Source organism: Cavia porcellus, unplaced genomic scaffold, assembly GCF_034190915.1.
Source record: "Cavia porcellus strain 051 isolate PalLab524CR breed Dunkin Hartley unplaced genomic scaffold, mCavPor4.1 scaffold_16, whole genome shotgun sequence".
Lineage (NCBI taxonomy): Eukaryota > Metazoa > Chordata > Mammalia > Rodentia > Caviidae > Cavia > Cavia porcellus.
The window spans coordinates 46,286,441-46,306,798 of NW_026947499.1; the positions used below are offsets into that span (position 1 = coordinate 46,286,441).

At 35.0% G+C, this 20,358-nt stretch overlaps 1 protein-coding gene across 5 annotated transcripts in view; it reads left to right on the forward strand.

Moving 5' to 3' along the window:
• Positions 1 to 20,358, forward strand: part of Smg1 (SMG1 nonsense mediated mRNA decay associated PI3K related kinase) — a 99,004-nt gene that overhangs the window by 20,093 nt on the left and 58,553 nt on the right. For 3 of the 5 annotated variants that reach the window (XM_063226614.1, XM_063226616.1, XM_063226617.1), the window contains exons 2-9: positions 9,369 to 9,529; positions 10,054 to 10,209; positions 12,255 to 12,391; positions 13,540 to 13,598; positions 14,613 to 14,826; positions 17,645 to 17,770; positions 18,627 to 18,699; positions 19,680 to 19,777. In XM_063226614.1, coding sequence (XP_063082684.1) covers positions 9,369 to 9,529; positions 10,054 to 10,209; positions 12,255 to 12,391; positions 13,540 to 13,598; positions 14,613 to 14,826; positions 17,645 to 17,770; positions 18,627 to 18,699; positions 19,680 to 19,777 — 1,024 coding nt within the window. Of the gene's footprint in view, positions 1 to 6,072; positions 6,131 to 9,368; positions 9,530 to 10,053; positions 10,210 to 12,254; positions 12,392 to 13,539; positions 13,599 to 14,612; positions 14,827 to 17,644; positions 17,771 to 18,626; positions 18,700 to 19,679; positions 19,778 to 20,358 lie in introns of all 5 variants that reach the window. The other 2 variants (XM_063226618.1, XM_063226615.1) reach the window with 2 other exon arrangements.

Sequence of the window (20,358 nt, forward strand, 5' to 3'; positions counted from 1 at the left end):
GCTTAAATTTGTGATCTTTCTGCCTTAGCTTCAAAGAATGTTGCAGTTACAGGCATATGCCACCATGCGTGTTCAAACTACCTCCCTTCTCCATGCAGCAGCCACTCTTGTCTTTTCTCCAAAAGTGACTGGTACAAGGTAGTGTCCCCTGCCTTTGGCAGTAACATGTCAAGCAAGGGAGCAAATTTAAGAATAGCCTGTAACTACTAATGTGTAAACTAGTGTGGGGCATACTTTGAATGCCATAAAAGTCTAAAGAATCACAGATTTATTTTTTGCCTTTTATAGGAAATTATAACTGATAAGGAGCAATTTATATGTTTCTAGATTTTAAATATGCATAAAGTTGGAACTATCTGTTAGTCAGTGTTCTTGTAATACATGGTCTTGTAAATCTTGTAAGTGGTTCCTGTAGAAAATATTGTTGTCCTCTGTTGCTTGTGCTTGGGACTCACCCAAAACCTCATGCATGTGTAACTGTACCACTGAGCCTATACCCCACCCAAAATATTGATGATTTTAATAGAAAGTTTTGGAGAGAAAGTATGGGTTGCAAGTTGATCTTGTAGAAATGTTAGGGTTAGGTTAGGAACCTGAACTCTAGAGTCAGAGAAAGTGATAACTGGCCAATCATTTAGTTGTCTATTACATAACAACAACAACAGCTAGACAATGAAGTACAATAAGAAGCCAGCTTACAGGATCCTACCCTTCTGGTACTATATTTTTAGTCTCTCAGCAGAACATAGTTTAATAAGCATTTCAGATGATTTAAAAACTAAGGGAAATGTCTAGACTGTATGGTTCTGTACACATAGGAGGAGATTCCTACAAATAGCCTTGGAATCAGCAGCTTTGCAAATGAAAGTTGAGGCTTGAGGGATAAAGAGAAAGTCAGGGTGAGTGGCATGGACAAGGCTATTTCAAACAGGTAGGGACTAAGCAAGGTGATTATTTCTAGGTATTGAAAAGGTAGAATGAAATGGATGGAACATTGAAGGAAACAGTGTATAGAATACGAGTGGTGGGAATGGCATTAGATTTGTGTCTTATGGTAATTATTTTTGTGCATTGTGGAGAAGTAATGGGACAGAGATGAGGTTTAGAAGTGAGACATACTGTATCTGGACAAGTAGTATCATTTATTAGAAAATATCAGATATGGCATTATTATTAAAATGGAGATACTGGGAGCAGAGGAGCCCAATACAGTTACTATGTTGGAGAACATCGACATTAGAATTTTAGAACTTTGTTTTTTTTATGAGATGGATCTACTGTCTTGCTCAGGCTGGCTCTGAGTTCCTCAGCTCAAGTGATATTCCTGCCTTTTCCAAATAGCTGGGACTGAAGGTATGTACATACCACTGTGCCTGACTTGAGGTTACATTTAAACTGTTCGGTGGACATCTGTGATGGAGATCAACATCAGGGAGTTGGTGGCACACATATCGTAAACACTGTTGTAAGAATGGATTGAAGGGGTCAAGACAAATGAGGTGGATGTGCAGAGGGCCTAAGTCAGGATTTTGAGGAGCTTTGTTTGACCGATTTGTAGAGGAGCCTGTGAGAGAGGCCTGAGAAAGGTGGACCAGGAAGGGAAAAATCCACTTGCTGTCAATGTTCTCAGGACCTGTTCTTTACTGGGGATTGAATCCAGCACTAAGTTGGCCAGACTGGCCTCCAATTTGTGAGCCTCCTGCTTTGGCCTCTCAGAGTACTGGGATTACATGTCTGCAGCATCATGTGATGCACACACACACACACACACGTTTTTTTTTTTTCTAACAGGGTCTGACTGTAATTTGGGCTGTCCTTGCACTCCCTATAGATCCCAAGCTGGCCTTGAGGTGATCATCCTTCCAAGTGCTGGGATTACAGGCATGCACTACCATACCCAGCTTGGGCTGTACTTTTTAAAAGCAGGGTTTTGTTTTTTCACTCAGCATAATTATGTCTCTGAAAGTCAGCTTTGTGCAGAGCAAAACTCCACAGTCCTGTGAAAGCTGCTGAGAGAATGAGTAGATTGAAGCCTTAAATATATATTGGGTTTGGCAACCTGGAGTCATGGTGAGATTTGCCAAGAGTCATGGGTCAGTATGAGTTGAGGGGCTAGAAGAGGTGAAGAGATGAAAGGCAGATCAGTCAGTTGAGAAATGTGGGCTTGTGGGCTTCTGTTTTGATGTGTTTATTTTTTTCATTTAAAAAGTGTATGTATATTTGTATTTTTAAATGAAGACATGAGGCAGTTTTATATGTTTTAAGGGAAGGATATAACTGAGAAAGGTAGACTCACAAGAGGAAGTCTTCGAAAAGATATGAAGTCCTAGGAAATCAAGCCCAAGAATTAGGTATGGATATGTTATTGAAGGGAGATGTTGGAACAATATTTTGGAATTTGAAGGGAATGGCAAAGGAAGGGCTAGTTAGTATATGTTGACACTGCCTTTATAGGACTTGGGAATATAATGCTTAGTACCAGTTATTGATTAACTGGGTTTACCCAGGATTTAAGTGTTCCCACTTGGTATAGGGAAGTTCTTAAATGGAGGTTTAAAGGGTTTGACAGATGTTACTGAAATAAGACCTCAAACACCAAGGTGGTTAAAGAAGGAAGTAAAGAGAGAAGAGACTATTTGGATTGCTGTGTCATAGGAATTAAAGGTACTAAAACAAAACAACTTTAAAATGCTGCTGAAAGAGTGAAAGACAAACTGAAAAAAAAAAATCATGTTATTTTAGAGACAAGTTCAAAAAATTCAGTTCCTACCTTGGCAGAAGCAGTTGGGATGGTGTGTGCTGAGAGGAGACCCCAAATTGCAGTGGGTGAGTGAGTGAAGGTGAAAGGAAGACAGTTGTTTTTTTTTTTTTTTTGGTCTTTTTGAGGGTTTAAATGTAGTTCAGGCTGGTTTTGACTTCACTTTGTAGCCCAGGCTGGTCTTGAACTTGCAGTGATCTTCCTGCTTCAGTTTCCTGAGTCCTAGGATTACAAGCGTGCACCACTTTTCTGGTCCAAATTTTTAAAGAAATTTGGCTGTGATATAAGCATGGAGAATTAGGTTTATTGAAGGAAAAAGAAGCTAATTTTGGGGAGTGGCTGGTTACTAGCAGTTTAACTCAGGACCTTGTACTTATGAAGCAGGTGCTGTGCCCTGAGCTATATCCCAGGCTCTAAATTTTGTTTTAACAAGGAAAGATTTGAGAGTGCTTGTATGTTAAAATGTGATCAGTAGTACTGAAGTGATAGATGTTGCAACATGCAGAAGAGTAATAAAGGCATTCCTTGGATGGATAAAAGGGAGAATAGAGGAATTCAGATTATTTCAGTAGGTATTTCCCATTGTGCAAGGATATGCAGTTGTAGTTGAGTCTGGTTTATTGGAAAGGAGTTGGCTGGCAGTGTTGGATGCCTGACAACCTTAGTTCAGTAATGGTACCTCAGTTACCTGTAAAATAGTAAGTGCTAAAAGACTGGTGCTTAAGACGAAATTAGTAAACTACTTGGGTAACTTTTCTGTAAGTACTTTTAGGAGCGAAAAAAAGCTCTTGTTATTGGAGTGCTGTTTAAAAAGTCTTTTCATTTCTTGAGAAAATAAGATCATTCATTGATAGTGCTAGGAGAAGGAGCAAGGTGCAGAAATTTTAACATGTATTTTGGAAAGGGAAGAACTCTGTGTAGGGAAAATGCACAGCATAGAGGGCCTTGGTCCAGGTAGACAACAAAAGAGTATAAGCAAGAGAGGAGCTCAACAGCCTTTTCTCAGAAAGATGGTTTTGTATACATGAAACAAAGGTTGAAATCTAATGCAGTGCCCTCCTATAGTAATTGGCTTGGTCTAAAAAAGATTTTTTTTGAGACTGGGTCTTGTTAGCTATGTAGTGCAGGCTGGCTTTGAACTCACGGGAATCCTCCTACCTCAACATCTCTAGTGCTGAGATTGCAGATGTATATGACTCCATCTGGTTATCTTAATTAGAGGTCTGTTAATGAGAAGTATCCGGTGTCTTGAAAGGGAAATAAATTGTGATGGTGTTAGATCTTTACTATTTTGCTGAACCTGATAATAAAAATTGGAAACATTGAAATTTAGAGTATGCACAGTGATTGATTGATCGATTGATTTGTAGTACTGGATATTGAACCTAACGCCTTTGTACTGAGCTACATTACCAGCCTTCTTTCTTATGAGACAGAGTCTTGCCAAGCTTCGCAGGCTGGGTTTGAATTTGGGAACTTCTTTGTTCTGCTACTAGTTTCAAATTTGGGGGTTTCCCAAGATGATTTCTTCCAAAGACCATACTTCACCAGAAGAACTTACTGAAAGTTTTTATATTTATGGTTATGTTATTGTCACTAAAGTATTCAAGGTAATATTAGTCAAGTTTGTCAAAGTACACAGAGCAAAATCTAGGAAAATAGAGCTTATAATTGTCTTTTCCCTGTGAAATCATGAATAACATTGTTTTCCTGTTGGTATTGATTTGTGTGACAGTACTCACGGGATGTTGACAGTTCAAGTACTTGCTCCAGTGTTTGTGTCCAGAGATTTTTATCAAGAACCCCCCCCCACCAACTTGAACCTACAGCTGACCCTTGTGACTAGCTTCTGAAGATATAGTTGATCAGTATAATATAGTTGATCAGTATACCACAAAGCTTCCACCATAAGTGACATTGTTAACTTTTGATGTGACTCAAGTCTCCCTGTAAACAAGAACACACATTAAAGATGATAGTTCAAGGATTTAGAGATTATTATCCAGAAGACTCAGGTAAAAACCAGAACTCTATTTGAGAAAGGTAAAACTGTAATTTCTGAAGAGTTAAATATATTTTTCATTAACCTAGTAACCTACGTGAGTGTTGAATTTACAATGAAAAATTCTTAAAGAACTTGTAAATTGATGGAGATTTGGTACGATAGTTCTTAATACTTAGCTAAGGAAATTTCACCAAGAAATCATATTATTTTTATATTTCAGTACTGTAAAACATTTAGCCTCATTTGTAATTTAGACACAAAATGATTAAATTGTTTTTCTTTAAATGTGAACAAAATGTTTTCTGTGAGAAGAGTTTGTATAATAAAGTCTGAAAGCCTCCCAAATGAATTTTTAGCCCTAGACATAGCTATTTCTCATATAAAAGTGATGCGCACAAAGCTCAAGGCTATGCATAGTTTTATCATTTCTCTTGTTTCTCATGAAATCAGAACTGAATCCAGGTGAGTAAGAGATATTACTGCAATAACATTGGATTTGTTTTTAAAAGGTAAATCATTTTGAAACAGTGCTAACTGTTAATAGGAAAAACTTCAAGCATATTCTACCATCTACTTTGTGGCAGTAACACTGTCTTTGAGTATGTAGCTTTATAGAATAAAAGTATCTGTGCTTCGTTGGCTTTTAGCTGCAAGTCTCATTTCCTGGTTTGTATCTGGTAAAAACTAGATCTCACCAAAAGTGCAAAATCCTTTAGTAAGCCTAGGAGAAAGCAATTTGAAACTGTGGTGGTTATTCTAGTGGCACTGCAAGGTGTGGTGTTTGCATCAAGTCGTTTCTGGGTGCCTTGTGGAAATGCCTCTCATTATGGAATCCCTTAACTTTACACTTTTCAGAGAAGGCTTTTTTTGGGGATTGGTAGTGTGCGTTCTAGTGCTTATATGAACTGGACCCTAAGACCATTTAGTCAGGATATACTTACTGTCCTCTTAACATGTGGTGCATTGTATGAAGATTTGGGTCATTTAAAACAGATGACTTCAATATATTACTTTTTCTGTTAAGTACAGGTAACAAAAATGAGTGATAACTATATTTGCATGTGATTTGTGTGTTATAATTAACATTTAAAATCTCTTATGCACCAAAATGTTTTTGGTTGCCATCTTAAGGTTCTTTATTTTCTAAGGCACAGAGTAACTTCATCTCAATTTTTGCTTCCGCATATGGACCCAAGGTGGCTCTAGTTCAACTAAAAGCACCTAACCCATGAATGATACTTGCTTCATGTATGAACAACCAATGTTTTAACCCACTGTCTTCACTAATATTGTAACTACTGTCTTACAGATTGACTTGATGCAAAACATCACAAAGGCTCCATATTATACAGTATGCGATTTTTGAGGTATGAGCTTTAGAAACTTACCTCTCATATGGCATGTACATCAGGCTTTAACTTCAGTTTGGTCATTTTGGGGAAATTTATGCATTTCTTCTTTTTTCTTTCCATAATAGCTTTAGAGTATTAAAGGGGCTATGGAGGTATTTTTGGATCCTTGCCAGGATATTTAACCTTACGATATTTTTTTCACTAAAGTGAGACACTGATTCTAGCACTTAATAGCTTTTTCAGCCCTTCTTCACTAACTAGCCTAACATTTATGCCTGTCTCTTGGAGTTCAGATATGCATTTTCTATTTTGTGCCGTTGATTGCCTCATTTTAAATCCTCATTTTCACTCTTGAACAGTTTCCTATTTATTAGACTGGAATGATCTTGGTGCTAACTGCCCAACATTTTAGTGTTTGAGACCTAAGCAGTCTAGATACTATAAAAATAAAACCTTCATATAAAAGCTGAGCCATTTTGTGCTTTTGGGTTCACAACACTTAGAGCTCTAATTTTGGTTGTAAAATATTTGGATCAGTTTGTGTTGAGAGAAATTTGCAACTAGGAAGTTTTAAGGCAGTTCTGAGATTGTGGTTCTGTCTGAGCAGATATTTTGAAAACCCTAATACTTTGGGGAAAAAATCCTTAGTTTTTTTTTGTGCATGGGATTTAAAAACTTGTATTTCTAACAAATTTGGAATTTGCTTCTAGTTTTACAAGTTTAATTTGAAATCAAATGCATCTTAGGAATTTATTGATAGCATAAATCGTTTAATTTCTTCAGTAAAGAATTTAAAGTGAGCTGCTGTACATTGAATATAAAAACTTTTGATTGTATTCATATGCTCATGAGGTACTTGTACATTAATTTTCTGTTACATTGTAAACCTTGAGTTTATTTTGTTTTACGACTTACCAACTCTTAACTTGCCCTGCAGGCTGTTTCTTAAGAATTCATTTTCTTATTTAAGCCTCACAACAGTCTTACATGTTAGATATAAATTATCCTCTTTTTTATGGAAGGCATGGAGATAAATAATTTGTGCAAAGCACGTGTATCTTTTCAGCGCCGGAGCTGGGATTTGAGCCCAGATCTTTTTTTAACCTGTATTCTCTGCTGCCTTATGTTACTACTGTGTCACCAGGAAATGAAGCAAATATTTAACTCTTAAGAGTAAGGATAGCGAATGTGACATGTAAACATAATAAAAACAGGAAACGAAGGCATGTTTACATACTAGTAGATGACTATCCTTATGTTTCAAAATTAGTCATTTTTTTTATTCCACTATTTTCTACTAAGTTATGTTTCCAGGTTGTAGTAGGTGCCGTTTATATAGACAAGTTCAAAACTTGTCAGAAAAGTTGACTAGGTCTCCTTCAGTCCCCTTTGAGAAAGTGATGATGTTTGGTTTATTATAGGTGCACATGTAATACGTTATTTTTAGGGATGTGATGAATGTCTTTCCATTAGTTTTTAAAAGTTCTTATGCTTTCATTGATTGTTTATGCATGTGGAGTTAGAATACTTACAAAAATAGCCTCATATATTTTTCCCTGAAATTCCACAGGTTTTATTTTTCTAAGTGTTAGTACTTAACTTTGTCTATGAATAAGTGAAGAGAAGGGCCTTAGATGTGTTACAGATTCAGAGCTTTTAGAATTGGGCTTTAGACTTAGGCTAGTTAGGAATCTAAGTGTAATAGGACCTGTTGTGTGCATTCTGTATTAACAGTGGTTGCAGCTGGGTGTGGTGCTGCATGCCTGTTGTAATCAATCCCAGCATTCTGGAGGCTGAGGCAGGTGAATCACTGCTACTTGGAGGGCAGCCTAGACTACATAGTGAGCTCAAGGCCAACCTGAACTACATAACGAGACCCTGTCTCAGTCCCCCTCTAATAAAAAAACAAACTCCAGAGTGATTGCATTAAGTACAGAGATCAAGGTATTCAACTGATTGAACCTGTGCAAAATTTCATGTTTAGTATTTCTGTGGTTTGGGGCAAATAAGAGATGATACATTTTAAAATATGTATATAAACTGCTGTCTTTTCTGCACAAGGCAGGAGGGCTATGAAATTTGAGGATTTGATTAGAGTTGAGGAATAGGATAGTTTTTTGCCCTTGTTGGTGTCCTAAACTTCTCCAAAAATGATGATGGGCTCAGATGTTTTTAACAAATAAAGAAGTGATTTTTTTTTTTTTAGAAGGCTTTTATTATCAGGAGAGAATCAATAGGAGGGCAACTAATTTACATTTTTTCATGTACTACAATAGAATACTTTGTTTTTTCTTAACAGTTTATGATTGTTGGTGGTTGGAGCAGTAATACAAGAAAATTTGTAGCTTGGTTATTTTTTACTGATGAGGACACTAAGGAATAGAACAGATAAGTGCTCATACTTGGATTAGGATGTTGATTTTTACCCTGGACTGTACTACTTATTTGTTAATATCCAAGTATCAGGTATTATTCTATATAATACTTACAAATAAACTGGATCACAGACTTGAGATTGAGTTTCATTGGGTTTGTGATGTTGTATTTTCTTAAAACTTTATTTCCTCACTTTGTAGCTTTAGTTGTTTCTCTTTTACATTATCTTCAGTGAGGTGTTTAGTATTGCACTGCATAAATATAATCTTTACAGTTGCTGTGTTCTTATATTTTACTGTGCTTTCAAATATTCTGTTTTTCCAAGAAATAATTAAATTAAGGATTTGATTAAGAGGTAAAGACAATGTTTTAAAATACTTTGGTAACACATTGCTCCTACCTGACATGGTGCCAGTATTTTTACTCCTAGGAAGGCTATGGGTTTTTTTGTTTTTTAACTCCTTAGCCCTCTCCTCGAAGGAAAGTTTAGTAGGAAGAATTACTTTTTAAAATCTTGTGATAGGAAGAGAATATTGGATCGGACTGACCAATTGTCCCATTTTGTCTGTGTCAGGTGACTTACAGTACCAGTAAAGTCCTTAGTAAAGTAGGATGAGTTGGTTTACTCAAATCCTTGTAATCCTATTTCTGAATGAGTCTTTAGAATAGAAGAGACTAACTACTTGGCAGTTCATCTATTGATGGTCTCTTTGGTTGAAAGATAACTTATTAGACAATAGAGTACTTATATGTAATAATAATGATTGAATATAAAATATAGGAAGAAGAGAGAGGCTTGTATAACAGAAAGATTTAAGATTTTGGTTATTAAAATGTTTGTTGAAAGTTCTAATCTTTCGCTTTTCTCTTTTTACAGAACTGATAGTGCATCAGCCGAACCAGATAATTTAAAATACTCTTCATCTAGAGATAGGGGTGGTTCTTCTTATGGACTGCAACCTTCAAATTCAGCTGTGGTGTCTCGGCAAAGGCATGATGATACCAGAGTCCATGCTGACATACAGAATGACGAAAAGGGTACTTACATATAATATATATGTGTGTGTTGTGTGTGTGTGTGTGTGTGTGTGTGTGTGTGTGTGTGTGTGTGTGTACGTGTGTACGTGTGTACTTTTTCTCCTTTAGTGTTGGAGACATATTTTTTAACATACCTGTTTCTTTTTCTCCTTCCTTTCCCCAGCTCTTGATTTCTTCTAGTACATTTAAAATATAGGTAATGAATGAAATTATTTCTGAACACTTCATACATATACCCACTTTATTTTTTGATACCTATAATACATGTGTAGTATATTTGCTAAAAATGTGTTATACTACTGTCTCTCCTCTAGACTTTAAACATTTTAGTTTTCAAAGATCTAACAATTTAATTTTCATTTCTCTTATATTCCAATAGAGGAATCAAAATTATTTTAAGGCAGGCAACATAGGGAAAAGGTAGGAAAAAATGAAAGCTGGTCTTGTTGTGGATGGATAATAAGATTCTGAACTGCCAAGAATTGATAGAGGAAATAAAGAACTCTAATAAAATTTGTTTTTAGGTGGCTACAGTGTCAATGGAGGATCTGGGGAAAATACTTATGGTCGGAAGTCGTTGGGGCAAGAGCTGAGGGTTAACAATGTGACCAGCCCTGAGTTCACCAGTGTTCAGCATGGCAGTCGTGCATTAGCCACCAAAGACATGAGGAAATCACAGGGTAAGGCTCACAAAACTTGGGACCAGTCACATATACCTCCACAGAGTTTTCTGTTTTTTCTTAAGACCCGTGTCTCTTATCCTGAATGCTTTATTTCATGAGTAATAAGTTTACACTGATCTGTAAAACATGCAAGTAAAAGTTCACATTTTTTTCCCCCGCAGACTGTTGCCCACAAGAAAGGTTTTAGAAGACTGTATAAGATGTTAAAGAAAAGCCTTCCTTACTTATTACAAGTATTGAATGGGTAGTGTATACAGCAAGTCCTGTATACAGAATGGGACTTTTCTCTGTAGTTAAATGTACCCATACCACTGTCTGCCTTGTAACGCAGGTGCTACTGTGTAGGTAAAGTACCTTGAAAATTCAGGATTAATTAATATTTTATTAATAAAGCTCAGTATGAAATTTAGACTTTGATTTATATGCTTTTTTGGGTATATAGATTGTGATACCCCTTCCCCTATGTGTATGTTGGTGAACATTTTTGTGTACAACGCCTTTTTTTAAAATATGACTTTAAAAAAACTGATTTTTTTTGTGGGAGTTCAGAAGTGGAATGACTTAAGAAAAGCCCGTGCTGTTCCTTAATAGAGTGATTATAGCTTTAGATTTACTGTATTTTAGAAGCTAAAAAGTGACTCTAAAGCTAGTACAATTCCTCTTTATTACCAGTTCACAGTAATGCATTGGCTGAATCATACATTGAACAGGTATTTCTTAGTTGATAGCCTAATGACATTTTGGATGTCCATTTCTACCAGAGTACTTATGGGCCAGAGATTTTAAAATCCTTTTCCTTCTGATAGGTGTAGTTTCTTTTGTTACTGGATAGTCTTCCCCACTCTTTCCCTTTCCTTCTTTTTTTCTTTTTTTTTTTTTTTCCTGGGTACTGGAAATGAAACTTGACCTCGTGCTTGCCAAACAGGTGCTTATGCCTCTGAGCTAAATCCCTGGCTCCCTTTCCATTTTTTGTAGGGAATTGAACTCAGGGCCTTTGCGTTGGGCTACATCTCCAGCCCTTTAAAAAATCTTTAAGACAGGGTCCTACTAAGGCACAGTGTAACCCCACGTTGGTCTCAAGTGTGTGATACTACTGTCTAATTCTCCCAAGTAGCTAGGGTTATAGGTGTGTGCCGTTGAGCCTAACAATAGTTATCAGTTTTTTTTTTTAATATAATGCCTTAGAAATGAAACTGTCATATGCTTTGTTGTTTACATATTTTTGGCTACTCATGATAAATAGAATTGCTTAAAAAATTGAACAGTTTGGTCCTTAAATGTATTTTTATTGTATTAATAGTGTCTAGCACTGTTTGAATATTTGTTCTTATTGTGAAAAAAATGGAATAAAGGTTCCGGTTTGCCACTTTTCTTTAGGCATATTTTGCATATAGTGAATGACAGATATCTGTGGAACTGAATGTGTGGTCACTAAAATTTTGTCCTACAAAAATGATGATAATTGCACAAGAGCACTCCTCCATAGTGGGATACTTCAGTGAAAAGTAGAAGCCTATATCTTGTTTATATCCAATAGAGATTTAGTCCCTAAAAGTTACTTGTATCTACTCATTCTCTCTTTTAGTTGCTATGTTCTTGTTTCTTGAGATGGTCTTGCCGTTACCAGGGAGGTCTTGAACTTGTGGACGCAAATGATTCTCCCACATTACATTGTTTCCTAAGTAACTGGGACTACAAGCATGTACCATCTCACTTCAGTATCCATTCTCTTCCTGGATGTTGAAAAAGAGCTAGAAAATTCTTTTTAAACTTTGCTTTTTTTCTTTCTCATCTGGTCCTTTAGAGATGTTCAGTTTGCTTAGGATTTCATTCTTTACTTCAAAAAGTCTTTTTTGGAGCCTGTAAGTTTAGGGCCAGGCCCTCTGTTATACCTTGGTGTATATAGTGATGAACTGAGAAGTGAAAGGAATTCTTTTTATTTTCTGGTGAACTATGAATTTTGATATGTTTAAAAATATTTGGGCTATAAACTTTCTATGCTTATTTATACTAAAATATAAGCAAAATATTTATATTTGCAGAGCGATCGATGTCTTATTCAGATGAGTCTCGACTGTCAAATCTTCTTCGGAGGATCACCCGGGAAGACGACAGAGACCGAAGACTGGCTACTGTAAAGCAGTTGAAAGAATTTATTCAGCAACCAGAAAATAAGCTGGTGAGTACAGTATGTTTAGAATTGTTGAAATGTTTGTGTTACCATAATAAACTAAAGTTACCTCGAGTGGTTTTTGAAGGGAAGAGTTGTTTCTGAGGTCAATTAGGAATTGCTTCACATTTATTGGGCCTATGTTACATTGATGTAGAACTCAGTGTATGACTTATCTATCCATTGTTAGAGTTACATTGGTACCTGCTGCAGTGAATTGTTTTGATTTTATTTATCTATTTTTTTGAGACAGGGTCTCACTATGTAGTCGAGCCAGGCCTTAAAACTCAATGTGAATCCCAGGCTGGCCTCAAACTTGGAATGATCCTTCTGCCTCAGCCTCGAGTGCTGGGATTACAGGCATGTGACACCATGTCCAAATAAAGTGCTTTTAATGTTTAGCATATTTTATTTTATGGATAATCCTGCTGTCCTCAGAATTTTTCCTCTGATGTTGCAGGACAGACTCTGTCTTTTTAAAAATACATAAAATGGAGAGTATAGGCTCACACATTTTATTGTTTAAGTTTGGTCTGGTGGCCAAGTCTAAGAAAATGACAGGGAAATTCAGTTGAAAATAAATAAGAATGGTACAATGAGGCAGATAACATTGGTTCAAAGTAAACTTCTCTCTCCAAATTTTTTTTCTATTTTTTAACTGTTCATTTTATTTGAGTACCATGAATTGAACTCAGGACTTTGTACTTGGCCAGGCAGGCTCTTGTGCCACTGAGCTATACACCTGACTCCACTCTCCAAATTTTAGTATGAAAAGTTGTACATATACAGCAGGTTGAAAGAATTTTAAACCACTCCAGATGACTTCATGTCTGTCATCTAAGTTTTGTCATTGCTGCTTTACCATATTACTTTATTATATCTCTGTCTGTCCTTCCATCCATCAAGTCATTTGAAAATGCATTTCGAATAAAACAAGTTTTTAGTTTATTTTTCATTGATGATTGCAACTCTGTTTCCTGTGAATAAATATCTCTTAATCTGATGAAAAACATGACAGTTTTGATATATGCTGATTAGTGACTGGAAATAAACTAAATGCTGTTTAATTATAATTTAAAGGGGAAGACAAGTAAAAATTATGTACAATGTAATTCATAAAAGGTAATTTAAAGTTTTTATTAATGTTTCTTTTAAAGGTACTAGTTAAACAGTTGGATAATATCTTGGCTGCTGTACATGATGTGCTTAATGAAAGGTAAGTAATTAATATGGGTGGATTTAAATCACTAAAAATTTCACAACTGATGTTCATTTCCTTTGTTTATAAACATATTTGTTATTTTACTAAGTCCTTGTGTATAATCCGTATTATATACATATTAGTTATTGTCTAATACAAATGGAATCTAATACTTGATTGGAAATTCTTCTGTTCTCTTCTTTCTTTTTTAATGTGCCAACCTAAGTAATCTCACACTGACGTATGCAGTGATATACACTCTTGATGAAGAAGGCATGACTGAATGCAGTTAATAAACCAACTGATTTTCAGAATTGTTAGTAGTGGTGAAAGGGAGCTTCCTTTGAGCATGAGTGGATTTAAACAATCTCTGAGATTCTTATTAGGTGTACAGAGTGATTCCTAAAGAATTGTAATGTTGGAAACCATGCACAGTTAGCGGGTTATAGATCTTACTGGCTTTTGATGGTTTCATTTTATATAGTTATTATTACTAAATGCTGTGTTATCCTTTTGATGTATTTATTGCCATATTCTATTTTTATTTTTATTTATTTTCATTTTGTTTTTGGTCCTGGGGATCGAACTCATGACTTCGTGCTTGTCAGGCAGGCACTTATACCATTGAGTTAAATCTCCAGTCCCATATTCTATTTCTAAATACTTAGATTTCATATTATATAGAATATAGTTACCAACCCTGTGTATCCAATTTTGTTCTGCCCATTTCTATGAATCATTTAGTTTGAAATGGAATTTGAATCTTGGATTTTAGCATTTCTGAATCTTTCCTTATTTTTTGCTAATAACTGCTTTTATAAAAAAAATCTGACAAAGGTAGTTTGGAGTGTTGTAGGACAGCGAATACAGTACTTAAGAGTGGATAAAATTTCAGCCTTTTATGTAATTTGAACTTAAATAACATCTAAGACCTTTTTTCAGAAGATGTGCCATTCTTGTCTGTCCTCTTTGAAAGCTTTGTCTTTTATGTGTTTTTTTTTTTTTTCATTTGCATTTAAATAAACACAGTAGCAAATTGCTTCAGGAGTTGAGACAAGAGGGAGCTTGCTGTCTTGGCCTTCTTTGTGCTTCTCTGAGCTATGAGGCTGAGAAGATCTTCAAATGGATTTTTAGCAAATTTAGTTCATCTGCAAAAGATGAAGTTAAACTCCTCTACTTATGTGCCACCTACAAAGCACTAGAGACTGTAGGAGAAAAGAAAGCCTTTTCATCTGTTATGCAGGTAAGATGTGGGGGAAAACTGATGTTATACTGGGGAAGATTGTCCTTAACATGTCCTTGGAAGAAGCTTGAGGGAAGAAAATTGAGGATAGAGGTGACATCTATGTGTAGTGAATATGACATACATTAAACTTCTCTTTTTGAGTATGAGTAAATAATACATTAAGTTTAAAAAATTTCTGTCTTCACTTTCCAGAAGCTAGCCTTTAAAATTGCTTAATATTAGAGTGATTTGTAGATTTGAAACTAGGAGCTCCTCTCAGAGATAAAGGCAGGAGACGCTTTCAAGTATATTGAGGGAGACAAAAACTAAATATCAGTGAATGTATTGAGAAGTTCATTTTCAGTTTAGCAAGATTTTAAGTAGGTTTTTATTGGGGTAATGTTTTTAAAGATTGGGATGTTAGCATTTTATAAAACCTGTAAGGAATGACTGTTTTTAAAAAATTTGTATTACTAAGTGTTTGTATACATAATGATTACATTCATTGTCGAGTGGTACATGTATGTAGTACATTGTGATTCTTTTTATGGCCCCTTTCCTTTTTCTCTGGTCCCTCTCCCATTTACAAAAGGTTTGTCTCCCTGAAACTCTTCTGTTTTGGAAAGTGCATTTTCCCCTGATTATAAAGGTTCTTAGAAAATTTTAGGAAAAATTTGAAGTTTTTTCAATTTGTTTGTTTGTTTTGAGCAGGCACACACTATATAGTTTAGTCTGACCTTGAATATGAAGTGATCCTCCTGCTTCAGCTGCCTGAGTGCTGGGATTATAGGCATGTGCCATCATGCTTACTGTAGGGCTAGTTAGGCATATTGTTTTTATACTGTAAACATTACCCTTTTTAGTTTTTGCAGTATTGAGGATTGAACCCAGGGGCACTTCACCACTGAGCTACATCTCTATCCCGATTTTATTTTTTTATTTTGAGGAAGGATCTTGCTAAATTGCCCAGATGGGATTTAAACTTGTGGTCTTTCTGCCTCAGCTCTGTACATGTTGGGATTATAGATGTGCACCAACCTCTCCTGTCGTGAACAGTTCTGAATTTGAAAAATTTCAAATCGACAGGAAAATATATGGACTAATACAATGATACTCATTTATATTTCACATAGATGTATTAATAACTGTGTTTGACAGGGAGTAGGGGTTGCTGGACATTGCACCCAGGACCTTGTAAGTGTGCTCTGGAGCTATGGTCCACCCCTCACTGATGAACATTTTACTACAGTGCTTTTGCTTCCACAGTACACTTTCTTGTTGAAGATAAATTATATATACATCATGACAGTTCACCCCACAATACTGAATCTCTTAAGAATAAGTCTGGTCTTATGTAATAAAAATATTGTAATCATACTTGAGAAAATGAATTTTACTGTATATATAGTCCACATTAAAATTTTTGCAATTGTCCGTGACATGACTTTTAAATCTCTCAAGCTCCAACTCATCAGAATCAAACATTATCTGTGGAGGTATACCTCTTTAATGTCTTAATTTAGAATAGTTCACCGCACTTTTTTTTTGTAGCCCTTATTTTGTGGTATGTTGTACTTCGGGTTTACCTTACTGTTTCCTACTGACTAGAGTCAACTTCAACATTTTGGGCACAAGTATTTCATAGGTTTATTTTTAATAAATCTCACACTAGCAGATGCATAATACCAAATTATCTACTCTGGCAGGCAATGTTTGATCACCTAGTTCAGGAGATAGCACTACAGCTTCCCATTTTGAAGGCTTAGGTTTTTTTGTCTTTGCACTAAACTACATCAGCCCATTTTTTTATTTGTTGAGGCAGCCTCTTACCAAGTTGCCTAGACAGGGATCAAGTTTGTGATCCTACTGTCTCAGCTTCTCTCAGAGTACAAGGATTACAGGGAATATCCTGGTTTTCACTAATATTTCACTGAAACATTTTAACATCCATTGATATTCTGTGTGAATATGGATTACAGCATTGGCTATTACAGAATTGATGGTTTTATAATTTTAGCATTTCTCACATTTGTAACATTTTTATTTTAACAGTCCTTTATTTGAGGGAAGGGAATGGTGTTTGACAACTGCAAAATATTCCTCAGTGGTGTGCCCTGTATTTATTTAAAGAATACAGAGTATGCCAAAATGAATATATTTTGGAATATGTCAGGAAAAGAAAAACTTGTATAAATATTTTACTGCTAAATTTGAGATATCATGAGATTAATACAAGCTACCTTTGGCCTCTGCAATTGCGAGAAGTACTCGAAGTGATGACCATTAGCTTCCAGATATTCACTACTGTGGAAAACGGTTGAAGTGTGTACTTTTTTCCCCTTCAGATTCTTATACATGTAGTGGTAACATGATCTGCATGTCATTTGTATATGCTATTGTCTAATCCTAAGTCATTCTGATTTGAAGCATATTATATAAACTTTGTTCTAAAACAGTAAATTCTATAAGTTTGATTTCTATTAAGTAAAAAATAAACATATTTTAAAGAAAATAGTCTCCTAGGCACATCTTAATTTTTTTGTATTTGAAATTTAGTCACATTTCAGGCATCAAACAGAACACTTAACAAATAACCTAAAGGTTTGTTATTTAGTCTAATTAATATTAAAGGAATAATGTTGGTAGATATTAGAGAAAAGTATTTGTTTTCAACCTAACAGTTTAATGGAATGAAATGTTTCCAGTTTTTTTGAACTAAAGCAATATTTACTTTGATATTATAATCAGTGCTAGATGTAATCTTTAGCAGACAACATGATTTAATTCTTTTCCTACTTTGTTAAAAGTTTATGATTTGCAACTTTTAATTTTTAAGCTTGTAATGACCAGCCTACAGTCTATTCTTGAGAATGTGGATACGCCGGAATTACTTTGCAAATGTGTTAAGTGCATTCTTCTAGTGGCTCGATGTTACCCTCATATTTTCAGCACTAATTTTAGGGTGAGTTCCCCATGCTACTTCTTCATTTGTAGGGTAAAAGGATGGTGTGTGTGCCTGTGTGTGTTTGTGTGTGAGTGATATATCTGGGGAAGCAGAAAAGCATTGCTCTGTGTCTTTGAATATCATAGCAGCAATGGAGGGTCCAGTGTTGAATGGTGCAGTAATACTGTTTTTTTTTTTTTTTTTTTTTTTTTTTAATTTTATTTAAGGAGAAAAAGGGAAAAAAAAAAAAAAACAGAAAAAGGGTACAAGTTATACAGAATTTCAGAAAAAAACAGTAGGAAATCACTAGTTAGTAGATTACATATTGTTATCTTAGAAATAGTTGTTCAAATTACAAAATTAAAGCATATAAAGTGGACATTCAAAGAGTGAGACTGCGAACAGTTCTGTTCAATGATCCAACAAAACTCAGTAATATGGTTATCTATTTTATACACTTAAACATATATACAGTTATATCCTTTAGAGTACTTTCTTTTGTACAATGACAATTACACATTTTGGATTTTATTACTCCCACAGTTTTTATTACTTTTTTTGAAGAGAGTAAAACCAAATGCGACATATCAGAACAGAGTCAGTCAAATCGAATATTGTTTTTATGAAAAATACCAAATCATTGCCCTTTCTGACATTGCTGTATCTTAAGATACTTAAGGAAGATAAAATACTTCATTAGTGTCATAAATTTAATACTTTTATTCTTCTCCACCTCTCACCCTCTTTCTAAGTTACTGTAAGTAGAGAGAACAAAAGTGTTTTTTCTAGGATCTTTTACTGTAACACAGTTCACAAGTAAAATAGCAGTAAGACCCTAAAATGACTGGCCTCTTATCTTTTTGTTTCCATTAAGGATACGGTTGATATATTAGTGGGATGGCACATAGATCATACTCAGAAACCTTCACTCACACAGCAGGTGTCTGGTAAGTTTTTTTTAGCATTACCAGTCATTTAAAGAATTTGCCACTAAAGACCAGCTATTAATAATAGTCAAGAAAAGTAATTGCTTTAAGAAAACATATTGGTTATTATAAATGAATATCACTTGTTAGCTAAATTTTGTAGTTTGTAGTAGGTAGGTGGGTTAAGTACAGATTCTAATGTTGGATTCAACAAAAATTCTGAAGTCATTTGAAACATGTATTGATGGGAGAAAAGATGGTGGTGATACTGAGAATGAAAGATTCTGTGATTTTCTTTTTTAAATTTCTTTTTCTGATTATTTAAAGAGAAAATACATTGTGAAATTGTCAAAAGTGATAGCCAAGTATTTTTTGGCTTTGTTCTTCTTGAGTTTAGGTGAATGATAGCACAACTTACAACATACACTGGCTTGTTGCAGGTTTTTTGTGATACTGGGAATTGAGTGCCACATGCATGCTGAGCGAGCGCTCTACTGCTTTGCTATATCCACACCTCTTATTTTTCTGATTAGTTCTTGATAACTTACCCAAGCTGGCCTTAAACTTGTAATCCTCCTTAAATCTCCTAGGGAGGTGGAAATACAGGCGCATGCTATTGAAATCAGCTTATTTGGTGCAGTAATCTTTTGAAAATAAGATTTGGTAGTGAGAATAGTTTTGTTTCATTTCTGCTGTGAATTCACACTTTCATTGGCTAAATGTGGGTTAATAAGCCAGGCTGATGGTAGATGGTAGCATTTTGTCTAAGTCGTATGTAAGAACGTGAAATTTACATTTTAATTTTGAAATGTGTAAATTTTTACAACTTTAGGCTTTTAATCATGATTTGTTATTTGAGATCACCATGTTTAGTAGCAGTCATAATTTCATGATAACAGGACATGTTTTAGGGTAGGCAACTTAAAAAGTTTAAATCAAATTTTGGAGGTTTTTAAATTTTGGATATGTTCTGTTCTTTCAAAATTTCTTATAATTCCAAGGGTGGTTGCAGAGCTTGGAGCCATTTTGGGTGGCTGACCTTGCATTTTCTACCACTCTTCTTGGTCAGTTCCTAGAAGACATGGAGGCATATGCTGAGGTAAGTGTGTAGAAAGTCAAATATTTCTTAAAATACTAGATGAGGAAAGACAGTAGCAACAACAGAAAAATAAAAAGTCCTAAACATTGTTAGACTTATTATAATGTAGTACCTGACATTTAAGTAGAAATCGTAAGACCATTGCAATATTGTAGTTTTTAAAAAAATTTTTTTATTCATTTATTTATTTGTCCTGGAAATAGAACTCAGGACCTTGTGTTTGGTAAGCAGGTGCCATGATGATGAGCTGTACCCCTGGGCCCCAATTTTTCTCTATATGGTGTTTAATTTTTTTTTTTAATATGTCAACTTTTATAACTGATCTGTCTTTTAGAAGTGACCCATTGTAGTTTATAGAGAAAATTTTCCTTTGGTACTTGTATATGTTTTCTGTAGATAGGTGTTGGTTCTAATATGACATCTTTTGGGGTTAATCATTTTCTGTTTTTGGTTTTTTTTTCCCTTTTCCCCCAGTATTGAGAATTGAACCCAAGGGTGTTCGGTCACTGTGGCATACTAATGGCCCTTTTATTTTTTATTTTGAGGCAGTCTCAAGTTGTATAGGCTGTCCTCAGATTGGG